Genomic DNA, 12,561 nt, shown 5'->3' on the forward strand with positions numbered 1-12,561 from the left:
AATCTTCATAACCTCCGTTAGCTAGACCTTTGTTTTTTAATAGCCTACCCAACACATCAAATATGTGCTTCTATAAAGGGCTCTTATTCTCTAGGTATTATAGAGAGAGTCCCCTTTACCAGTGAGCACCCATGAATGTCATCTGTCCCAAAGTTGACATTCTGTACTATTACCCGTGGTTACTAGGCCACCTACTGCAAGTTAGTGGGCCAGAATTCCTCCTGAGAAATTAATACAATATACATAATACTGAGAAAGCTTTGTATACACTGAGAAAGAACTCAGAATTGTAGAAATGGAGGATGCTTAGACCATAGCTTCTTGCTCTGATGATGACGACTTCTTCAGGTGAAGAATGCTATGTTCATGTCCTTCCATGTGTATCTCCTTCTCAGCTGTTACTAAGGCTATAAATGGAAAAGGAAGTTTTCATATGAAATAAAGAGTGGTGTTGTTCATTCATAGTAGTGCCCAGATACTGTAGAAAGTATATAGTCAGAATAATGTCATATAAGCTGATGAACCCAGCAGAGTGCAGGCAGATTCTTAAATGTATGGGGTCTGTTAGTTTTGGAGTATAGTTTATAAATGATCTCTTAAGTGCAGTTCGAATTTTTTATAAAATTCTTACCCTTCTCCAGCTCTATATTTCCTACCACGTAATGAGTTCTTTCCACAGAAATCCCAAATATTTCCTTAAAAATTAATTGATTGGTAAATGTAAAATAATCCTGTATCTGTTTCTATTTGGCCAACTGATGAGTTAGTTCTTAAGTAGAAATCAACATGCAAATCATGCTAAAGTTAAATTTAGCGTTGGGATAATATTCTTGTCATTATATAGCTATCATAGCTACACCTATGTTTGAGCAGCTCAAATGGTTCTCAAAATGATTGTTCCAGATTTGATCTAGCTAAAGCAGTTTGGTAGCTGGGAGCAATGTTAGTCCTATCTACTTAAGAAAATTTCTAATTGTATATGTAGGAAACCAAAGATTCTGGCATCAAAATTAATACTGTTTATGTGGATTATTCTCTGTATAGATCTCTTCAAGCACTTCGCAGTTTGGTGGCACTGAGCCTGTGAAACGCTGTGGAAATTCTGCACTCTTTCAACTGGCAGAGGCAAGTCATAAGGAGTTAAGATCTGCAGATGTGCAAATCCCAAAATAATGATAATAGTGTTTCTTAAACTGTGCTGTCTCGTCCATGACCACAAATACAACATATCTGTGTTTCAGCAGTGAGAGGGCTACCTTTCCATCTACAATAGGGAATGTTGCTACTCAAAGTCATCAGGCACTGATAAAGACTTCCCAAGGACATCATAAAAGTTGTTTCACTTATTTGTAATAAGGCAAGTTTTGTCTGTCTCAGATCTGTAAGTCTTAAGATAAACAAGTTTAAATAAGTCTAGCCTGAACACCAAAACTTTTTTTTTTCTGATTTTCTTAAACCACTTCTAAATCTCTAAAATGCACCACCTTTAGTCAGTGTGATATGCGGGCATGCACATACCATTCAGATTTCATACTTATAGTACTGGCCTGACATTGAGAGACTGTCATTAACGTAGTGATATTAGAGCATCACTCACATTTGATGTGACATGCTACTATTGCTCCACAGGCAAAGGAGAAGCTATGCGGCAGTTGGCAGAACATGTTGACTTCTGTCATGTTGCAGCTCTGTCTAAAGAGAATGTGTAGGGGGGATTTCATTAAAGCCAGGGCCCTCTCAACTGGTATATGAAGGAGATGATGAGAAACTCTAATGCTAAATCTTTGCTGCTTTTTGTTTTTCCTTCTGTTGTGGTCCCTCTGGGTTCTTTTGTGAGTGGCATGGTTCTTTTATAAACTGAGCTTAATGAGATTATCTATTATTTTAATCATAAAAATCTGAGAGTTTGAAATCTTTATGTTTGCATCTTTATATTGGGCTTTTAAAGCTAAGCCAGATACTAGTTAGGAATATAAGGCCCTGAAACAGTAGCACTAGATACAAACACTAGAACAAATTAATCCATTGTATCAGATGCCAGGCTTAACATGGATCTTGGGCAAAACAAATTCAGACCCAACTGGAGGACCGTGAAAACCAGAAACACTGAGGAAAACTCTGAAGACAGCAGGGACTGGTTCTAAAAGGGGCTTCATGAGTTAGCTAAGGTCTTTTTCAGATATGGCCAACAAAGAGAGCTCCTCTATACTTAACCTTGAAACAGATCTCAGTTAGCAGAGACACCGTTATGGATTTTACAGACTCTAGATAGTCAAAACAACTTGAAATGACCATTTTTTCTTAAATAATATGAATATATGGGCCATCTGCTTTTTTCTGGTTATATTATTTCTCTTTGTGCATACACATGTATAAAGTATGAAGTATTAAACAACACCAAAATATAAAACAAACCAAGTTTGCACGTAACATTTATCTTTATTAATCTGTTTTTGATGGTAACATGAACCTATGAGATGTTTTGCTATGCAGAATGCTAAAAGAGGGAAGTCTTCTTTGTCATTTTCTTTCCGTCATAAAAGGGATTTCTTATTAAATCAGAGCTCATTTAAAAAAAAGTATTCTTGTAATTTGTAGGGATGCATCCCAAATATGAAACAGATGCTATGGTTTAACAGATGCTTGGATGCTGGTATCATAATTTAAAGGGGTAAAATTACTGAAATAAGGCTATTTCAGTTACAGAAAATCAGCTCGGCAACATTTGAGTAAGAATATGTGTTTCTGATGAAACTGGGTAGCTGAAAAATCATTCGCTAAGATCTTTATTATTATTTGTATCACATGAATCTCATGCCATAAACACTCCAGTTCCTAAGTAAGCATCAAATGCACAGTGGATAAACCAACATTGCTGGTGATCACCAGTGGACCAGTGCTTTCTTTAATTTTTACCCCATATGTAATTCACAGTTTTTTCTTCTTCAGATAATCTATAATCATTTCTGGTACTTCTAAAAAGTAAATATAGAGACTTGAGCTTACACATTCCACAGGGAAAAACATCAAGAAATTAGTTCCAATTTAGTCTGGACTCTTCTCCTTCGCTACCTCCTATACTTTGACAGGCCTCTCATCACTACCTCGATTCCCAATCATCCTAGCAGGTGATGTGTGGAACACCTTGTCTTTCTCCCTCCTGAAGATAGAAGCATTCTCCAGTTTTTGCCCCACGCTGTTAGGAAAAGTGAAGTCAGTTCTACCGTTAAAGATTTAAGCATGGATATGCAAGCAGTATATGCTTATGGTCTGGTGAGAAACAAGAAATGCTCTAGATGTAAATGCATTGTGACATCCTTTACTTCTGACCAAGCACAAACAAAACAAGGGAACTGGCAGCGGGGAGACTTGGAGTAGCTTTCTCTATTCTTAGTTTTGACATTGGAACACTATGTATTTCCCAAGGGTAAAGTAAATAAATAAAAAATAAATTAGTTTGATCAAACAGGAGGCCAGTGCACACTAATGGGGAGGGATTGGCAGGTGGCAGACCTGGGGCAGTCACGTCGGAGAAAATGTGGTAGAGATGCCTTTGCTCAAGAGGTTCTCGAGTACTGCGAAAGACAGGAGTGACAGTCACCTGGGTTGTTCCTCTACAGCTGCCTTGCTCAAAATATTTGTTACTGTTGGTTTAACGAAAACAGAACTAGTCAACTTCTCTTTCTGATCCTATAGAACCCTATTCCAGCCCTGAGACCATATCCCTTCTGATCACTGACAGCCTATCTTTTTGGTATTTTAAATACCACCCTACCTGAGTATACCTTAAGAAAGCCCTTGAGTTATATCAACCAGTGAATAAAGAAAGGATAAATTTATCAGCATATATTACTTACTTATTTGGCACTGCAACAGAATACTTGAGAAACAGCTTAAGGAAAGAGGGGCTTATTTTGTCTTGAAAGAGCAGGGAAGATATGGTGGCTAGGCACAGGAGATACTCAGCCTGTCTCCTTACTGAATAAGAAATAAGGTTAGGTTATAACCCTCGCAGCCCATCCTCCAACAACCCACTACCTCCTACCTCCTAAGCATTTTGAAACCTCCTAAAACTGTTCCATGTGCAAACCTCAACAGCTTCTTTTCTCTGCCACAAGAAACAAGGTTCAAAGCTAAGCACTGCCCCTTCTATAGTTGCATTCCTTGGGCTAGATAAATGGAAGGAAAGAGAAATGAACAGATCTCCCAAAGTTATGGTTGTTGCTTACAAGAAATACAATCTTGGACCTGAGTAGAAGCATATGGCGGTTTGAATAGGAATGGCCTCCATAGACTCATGTGTTTGAATGCTTGGTCAAAAATAAATGGCACTATTAGGTGTGGCCTTGCTGGGAGAAGTATGTCAATAGGGGATAGTTTCCAAAGCTCAGTTCATTCTTGTTTCCTGTGGACCCAGATAAAGAACTCTCAGCTCTGTCTCCAGTACCATATCTGCCTGCATGCCACCCTTCCCTCCACGATGATAATGAACTAAACCTCTGAACTGTAATCAGCGCCAATTAAATGTTTTCCTTTATAAGAGTTGCCGTGGTCATGGTGTCTCTTCACAGCAATATTACCCTAAGTAAGACAAAGTCCCTTCTACCAAGCTTAATAACCTGAAATCCACCCCAAAAACATACATAGTGGAAAAAGAGCCCCTACTTCCACAAGTTTTACACACACAGAGCCAATGATGAGAAGAGGACGAGGAAGAAGAAGAGGAAATGATAGAAGAGGAGAAGGAAAGGGAGGAGGAGAGTAGTACAAACTCTATGATATAGAAGGAGCAAAATCATTTTATATTTATTTTTATTTCTGTGTTCTGTACCTACCTCAGCAGCCAAAACTAAATTCTGTTGGATGTTAGGAGGAGGCAGAAACTTGGATTCTCCTGAAATGTCAGTTTTGGTTTTCAAAGGACCTCCTCACCAGGTGAAGGTTCTGACAGGAACATGTGATTTGACATTTTACTATGTAGATATTTTGATATCTGAGGATGGGCACATGTTTATGTGTGTGCATGTACATGTGTGGAGGCCAGAGACAGCCTGAGTTTTTATTCTCTTCCAGAACAGTCCACTTTGTTTTCTGAGACAGGGTTTCTCACTAAAGCCAGGAGCTCTTTGCTTAAGGTTTCATGTGTTCCCACCTTCCCAGCTCTGGGATTACAGGTACCACTAACGCCTCGTTTTTAAATAGGTGCTGGCAATCAAGCTGTGGTTCTTGAACCGTCTATCCAGCCTCACGATGTGTAGCTTTTAATGTCTGAAAGTGACCTGGAACTCCTCAGCCTTGTTCCGTGTATTTTAAAGGGATCTAACCAGCCAGGAAGGGAGCTTTATGCCGAGATCAGAAAATTGAGAGCAACACAATGCTCTTTGTTCAAGCCTCCACGAGGCTCATACTGTTCAGTTAATCAGTTCCTTATGCCGGCAAGTGCTGAAATGCATTGTTTCCAGTCATTTTGAGATTAATTAGGCTAATCATCTACAGAACAGCTCGGCATCCTCCCTGGGATGACAGTTGGGTATGAGAGTGCTGCAGTTCTGAGGATGCTGTGAAGAGAATCAGAGATAGCTTTAGCTGCATTTTCTTCAAATTCTAGGATTAAATATCTGTAGCACCAATACTAACTGGTTACCAAGCAGAAGAATGTAGTCACTAACAGACAAGAGTGCTCGAGGGCCTCTGCCATGCCAGGGCTGCTGAAGTTACCTACAGACCTGTCTACATATCGTTAGAAGAATGAGAACTAAAACCTATAAATCACCTAAGATCAGAAGTGAAGGAATACTTTACTTTTATATAAGGTGTTGGTTTCTAAGAAAGTGAAAGGGGCTGAGCCTGTCTAAAATCTCTGCTGTTAGTTCTTTTTTATGAAATATTTTAAGTGTTTGTTAAAATGATAGAATCATTTCTTCTTTTTTATTTTATTTTTTATTGAGTGTTTTCTTTATTTACATTTCAAATGTTATCCCCTTTCCAGATCTCCCCTCTGGAACCCCCTAAACCTTCCCGACCCCTACCTCTCTACCACCCACCCACCCCCTCCCACCTTCCCACGCTGCCATTCCCCTACACTGGGGCATCGAACCACCTCAGGGCCAAAGGCCACTCCTCTTACTTATGTCCAACAAGGCCATCCTCGGCTACATATGCGGCCAGAGCCATGGGTGCCTCCCTGTGTACACTTTTGGTTGGTGGTCCAGTCCCTAGGAGCTCTGGGGGATCTGGCCAGTTGACATTGTTTGTTTAATTTAAGGTACTAAGGAGTGTCATTTATTATCTACTGTGTGTTAAGCATTGTTTTGAGAACTTTGTATGCACTCATTTAATTTTTACAACTATGCTCTGAGGCAGGAACTATTATTTGTTTTTCATATTAGGAAACCAGAGAATGTAGAAGTTAAGTAAGTTTGCTTGGTAGCTTGCTTCATTTGTCCATTTGGACAGTATCACAGTCTAGGTAGGAATCCAGATGCTCTGCCTTCCCTAGATTGTGCTCTAATAGCTCTTAAACTTTTCAGTCTTGTTTAAGACAACTATAGAACATTATCTTAGATGCTTGTTATAGGTATGTGCACACTTTGAAGTCTTAAGGGAGATAGTTTACTTCTACCTTTATATGTATGGCTGAAATAACATGTTTAGAGGTGCTGTCAAAAAAATGGAGAAATGGAGCCTAGATTTCCTTTTTAGAAAATCTTGCACATTTGAAAGATAGGTAGCAAGTTACATACCACTCTCTGTGTGCATATATTTCTGTAGATATGTGATTTATTGGAAATTACTGGTATATAAGTCTTGCCCTAAAGGGGAGTGCTCTTTAGTTGCATGAAGATGATATTACAAGAGAAGAAGGGAATGCAGAGCAGCACACTGTCTATTCCATTCTTCTTTATCTCAGTGTATCAACCTTGTTACATCTCTGACAGAAGCTGAAAATAACAGGAGAAACTAAATAGAACGTAAAAAACGTTCTGGTGTCTGGTGATTTCAGAAGAACCAGAAAAGTTGTTATTAACCATATTTATTAAATAAGTAAGGACATAGGTTTTCTCAGAAGCTTCAGCATCTTAATGTTTCTTATATTCTTAATTGCTATAATGATGCATAAATCAAGTAAAAGGTGGGTAAAGATAATTTACTATAGCATCTGTAAAAAGTCATTTATAAAATTGTACATTAAAATGACAGGATCTAAAATCAATATTGAAAAACAGGGAATCCATGAATAATATTGCTGAGCTGCTCTCCCTGCAGTCCTAACACTTCCCATTACTGTTGATGATTAGAGGTGGCTGACTGACGTGTGACTATGTGTAAATGTTGTGGTGTATACCATGGTACCCTCCCAACCACCTCTGACCCAGAACATAGAGCTGCAGAGCTCAGTTTCTAATTCTAAACTTTCAAGTTTTACAAAGGAACCTTTTATTTAGCACGGGTGTACTTATCTTTTGATTCAAGTCTCTGGTTATTTAAACCCCTCCTAAAACTTTTCTTCTCACTCCAAATTACACACACCAGTGTATTTTGGAGGGAGCTGCAATATATAAATGTATTTAATAACTGTTTTTAACAACTTCAGGGATGACATCAGATGGCCATATGGCACCCCAAGAACTCCCACCCATCCAGAATCCACAGTGTCTAAGGAAATAGTCAGTGAAGAAAATGTTTAAGTAGGCCCAAGATTTTCAGCCAACCAAAGATAAAATTGTTCAACATGCTCAGAACTCAGTGCTCAGCGATATGTAGACCACTGTTCTGTGCCCGTTTATCCTCCATGGTGAAATGTCTGATTTCCTTAAGAGTGCTATTGTTGTCAGGAACTGTCGACTGTGTGTATGTGTGTTTTATGGTATAAAACATTCTGGTTTTGATTAATTAGAGAAGAATTGCACCTTAGAAAATACTACCAACTGCCATCTCAGGGTTATAGCTACACTGTTCTGGCCAATAGTAAGCCAGTACAAAATGATTGTAAATATACCTTGGCTGTAAAACATTTGTTTTGTACTAAAAAGCAAAGGTTTTAAAATTAAAACTGATTAATGTCAGTGGGTTTGTTTGCATGTCGCCTTGTTTTTAATGTAGCTGAGTCCCTGACAGTCAACAGTAACAGGCAAAGTCTAGGAGTGGTGTGGCCCGTCTTGCTCTGCTTACTGAGGCTTACAGCCACGAGACTGCTGCTGTGCTGTTTCTTGTAAGGATTTATTAGTTTTCACTCCCATTTCATTGTCTTTTAAGGAAGGAGAAGAACTGGATCACTACTTCACGTTTTTTTTTTTTTTAAAGAAATGCATTTATCTTATCTCCGATTCAGAGGCAAAAATGTGATGTCACATATATTTATTCTCTTAAATCTAGTCCTCCACAACAGACCCCAAGCCTAAAATGTGCCCTTACCTGGACCAAAAAAAAAAAGAGGTTTTCCTGAATCCAGGAATATGAAATGCATATTTTAGCCCCTTGAGTAGTGATATTTAGTTTTTCTTAACATTTTGAAGATGATGATAACTTAACTTGTGCATTGGTCCAATGTGTTGTCTGTGAGGATCAGACTCAGTATTGCAGCTCAGCCTTCCCTTTGAGGAAGGAACTCCATTACCTCCAGCGTACCTCCTTCAGGCCTTTCTGTCTGTATGTTCAGAAGCCAGGGACCACATTTTCATTGCTGTTGGCAGAGGAAGCTTTGAAATATTTGTGATTAATTTTCACTCATACACTTGGGAGGTATAACTAAGAACACTGTGATTGTCGATCAAGGCCTGGCAGTAGTGGGGTGATAATTAGCATTGTTTTTAAAGGTCCAAAAAATAGCTTTTCCCTAGTTTGAATGAAAATGCACTGAAGACTCATGAATTACCTAAGGACTAATGAACATTCAATTTAACACAATCATCTATTGAAAACCTTCTTTAAACCTTTTCAAAGACATGAGCATAGTCTTGGAGGAGAATACAAAGGTGAACAGCCTGTGTTCTATGCCTATTGAGTTATAGCTATTGAAAAATAGAGTAGGACCTAAGGGAACTGACAATAAGTATCAAATATTTATGTCCATCTTTGACTTAAAACATTAACATTTTAAGTTCTTTGAATGCTGCCCTGGGAATTCCATCAGTGAAAGGTGCCCTGATGATTTTTTTATTCTTACTTTGAAAGAAAGTGTTCAATTTAAATTAATAATAGAAGGATAAATTGTCATTTACCGTGTCAGGCACTATTTCAAGGCCTGATTCACAACGAGTTCTTTATTAAAGGGCATCTTGACTAATAATGGTCATTAATTCTGTATTTCCCATAATGCACCTCTGTTCCCTTGAGCTCACATTGCTTTATGTTCTTTTATGCCTGTTGTGTGACTGGCTGCATGTCCATGCATGTGTGTATAACGTAGTTTGCGTGAACATTCCTAGTCTCCATTGGATTATGGATGCACACATTCAAGGTAGACGTAAGTAGACATACTAATATGCCAAAGTAAAACTGGGCACTGGAGAGAAGCTCTGCAGCTAAGAGCCAAGCGACTCTTGTGAGGACCTGGGGTCAGTTCCCCGCACCCCTATGGTTGGTGACTTACAGCCATCTGTAATTTCAGTTCCAGGAGATCCATCACCCTTTTCTGGTCTTTGTGAGCACTAGGTACCCATATGGTACACAGACATACATGTAGGCATACACATAAAGTAAAGATAAATAATTTTTAAACTAATGTTATGTGGCAAGTCTTTTCCTGAGGAGATACAACACACATGTTTACTTACCCTAGAATAACACCACAGTCCAACTTAGTGAACCTTAGACAGCTCACAACAAATGGGGAGTTTCATTGGGGCTGCTTAGAGAAATATGAATGAGGGGTTACTTACATACAGAAGCATAAATGACTCAAAAGACAGCTACATCACCAAAGCCCACCCAATATAGATGGAAACCTGAAGCATACTCCACAGCCTGCTGGCAGCTCATCAGGTTGGGGAGTGTTCTCACAAAGTGCCTCAGTTGATCTAAACCCTTGTAGGCAGCTCTGCTGGTCTCTGTGTCCTTGCAGCTTGACTTGTGACTCTCAGCAGTCCTTACAGTAAAAACAAAATAGTAAAGTAATAGGCAGACAAAAATTTTTCAATTTTTTATGACCGATAACCTCTGAATATATTTGTAATGGCATATGAACTTTATGTTACAAGTAATGAAGGAGAAATAGAAAAGAATTATATCAACAGTTTAAAAGTACTCTTAAATATAGTGTGTGAAAAATCAGTGTGAGTTATGAATGCAAACAAAAAAACCTGGCTGTTTTTCATTTTTTTGGAACTAACAAAAAAATGAAACTGGCTAGTCTAAATTAGAGGAGTCAAAGCTATCAAAAACAGGAAAAAGTAAAACTACGTAATTATTGTCTTTGCAGTGTTGTGGAGAGGAAGGAAGGAAAATGATGTTCAAACTGTAACCTGCATGCAAAGAAAGGCTAGCATGTGTAACTCAGTGAAAACGAGACCGACGTAGTGGTGGGATATTCATTTGGCTCTCCTGTACAGAAAAATCCTTCTGTAAGCTATGGCAAGACCTTGCAAATGAGATTTGTCTCAGTTTTGGCAACCTTAGACAAGTTGTGGGAAACAGCTCACAACAAATGGGGAAAAGTCATTCTGACAAAGACTAAGCATGATTTCTAAATGTAGACTATTATTTCATAGGAACATTTAAATGTGTAGAAATACTGGGACATGTAGAAGAAAAGGGGCTGGAAAGTGGAAATTAATAATTTCCCTAACAAAGCCTGGGGTCACAGGTGCTGTCCCACAGTGGTTCTGCTCCCTTTTCTGACATGCCACTAGCTGCAGAGCTCAGCTTCCACCTGTGTTGAACTACTGAGAGACACTGATGGGAGCCTGGGGAGAAAAGAGAAGAAAAACTCAGCACAGGGAGCTAGGGAGGAGCTGTCTCTCATAAAGCCAACCTCCATCCCTCCAGGAACTAACTGCCTTCAGCGAGGCCCTTCATGTTTCTGTCTTATTCTAGCAACCTGGCCATTGGGTTTCAGCATCGTTCATTACCCTTTTTGCTTCCAAGTTAGCTTCCTGTTGCTGCTCACCTCTGAGTTTCCCTTGCCATTTTCTGTTTGGTTGCTATAATTTCCATGAGCTGTTATAACAAACTCCCTGCATGGAAGTCACTCTGTTAACTACGCCATAAAGTGTTTCTGGTAGTCAGTTAAACTGACTAGTGCATAAGCCAGCTTCATTTTCTATTTGCTATGGTTATTGTTGTTTATGTTTATTCTTAAAGCTGAGAGAATATTGTTGGTATTGTTGGTATGCAGCATGCAGTGTCCAGGATTCAACAAGATGTTGACAGCCTTCTAAACAGAATAGGCAGTGGGATTATAACACATTCTTAGATGGCTGAGGTTTTATTAATGTTCAAAATAAAACAGACGAAAAGAGTCTAGAAGTTCACCAGAAGGCTGTGTACTTCACACTGTCTCAAAGGTTTAGGCAAAGTCATGAAAAAATACTATTTTGGCTGACACAAAGCTGGAAGATAATTCAAACTTTGATGAAGTAAGGTTTATAAGGAGAAATAGGAAGTCCTAGGGACAACATACATGACATAAATGATTAAAATGTAGAATTGAAGAGACCAAGGTTCCTAGCAGATTATGTGGATAATGAAATCTGGAACATTAATTGACCATAGGAAACAAAGAATGATACACTTAGGAAAACTGAAAGATTTAATCTCTGGGTACCATTAAAAACACCTAGCTGATACCCGGTTCTGAAGATATCTGTATTCCCCTGAATACCCGCACTCCAGTGTCATTCCCTTCCCCACATCCTGCCTTTCTGTGTTTATAACCCCTGTGTGAATGAATTACGATTTGAGAAAAAAAAGAAAAAAGAAAAATAAAACTACCTAATATCCCTAAGAGAGTTGTGGGTCTTATGTGGTATACAACAAAAAGACAAAGAGTATCATTTAAGAAGAATATTGCTACATTGAAATATCTGCTCTCTCCAGCCATTATGGAGCTCATAATTTTTAAGTTATTTGTACTTGTTTTTCATCATAGTACCCTAGTGAGGTTGTACTGTTACCTACTCTCAGGCTGCTTTAGCTCCTATGAGTTAAATCTACTCACTGTGTAAGTTTACTTAAGTTCTGATATTTAGTTATGAACTCAAGTTTTATTCAATAAAGTCTATTTTTACTTTTGGAACTATGACAAATAGGGTAATCATTTTTTGCTCAGTACTGAAGTTCTCAAACAAACCTGCCCACTCACTTAGTAATATGCTACATGTCTTTGTACAAAAGTTAATTAACTCTCAAGAAGACTGTGTATCATAAACCTTTATATTAGAAAGAAAGTTCTATCAGGCAATCCAGTGACACCCAACTCTGGATCAGATTTGGGTTTTGGTTAGTGAACAAATTTGTGATTTGTGGTTTTTGATAGAAGAATTTGTTTTACTTTCATATTATTACCTCCCGGAATATAATTGTTTTTCTTATAATTTGGAAATAATACACTCTCTTTGGGGA

The 12,561-nt window shown here is 38.4% G+C and overlaps 1 protein-coding gene across 7 annotated transcripts in view; it reads left to right on the top strand.

The window, feature by feature from the left end:
- Positions 1 to 12,561, top strand: part of Bbx (BBX high mobility group box domain containing) — a 225,199-nt gene that overhangs the window by 182,891 nt on the left and 29,747 nt on the right. For all 7 annotated transcript variants that reach the window (XM_028755587.1, XM_028755591.1, XM_028755590.1 and 4 more), the window contains one exon: positions 1,045 to 1,125. In XM_028755587.1, coding sequence (XP_028611420.1) covers positions 1,045 to 1,125 — 81 coding nt within the window. The remainder of the gene's footprint in view (positions 1 to 1,044; positions 1,126 to 12,561) is intronic.

Source organism: Grammomys surdaster, unplaced genomic scaffold (genome assembly GCF_004785775.1).
Source record: "Grammomys surdaster isolate TR1022 unplaced genomic scaffold, NIH_TR_1.0 126066, whole genome shotgun sequence".
Classification (NCBI taxonomy): domain Eukaryota; kingdom Metazoa; phylum Chordata; class Mammalia; order Rodentia; family Muridae; genus Grammomys; species Grammomys surdaster.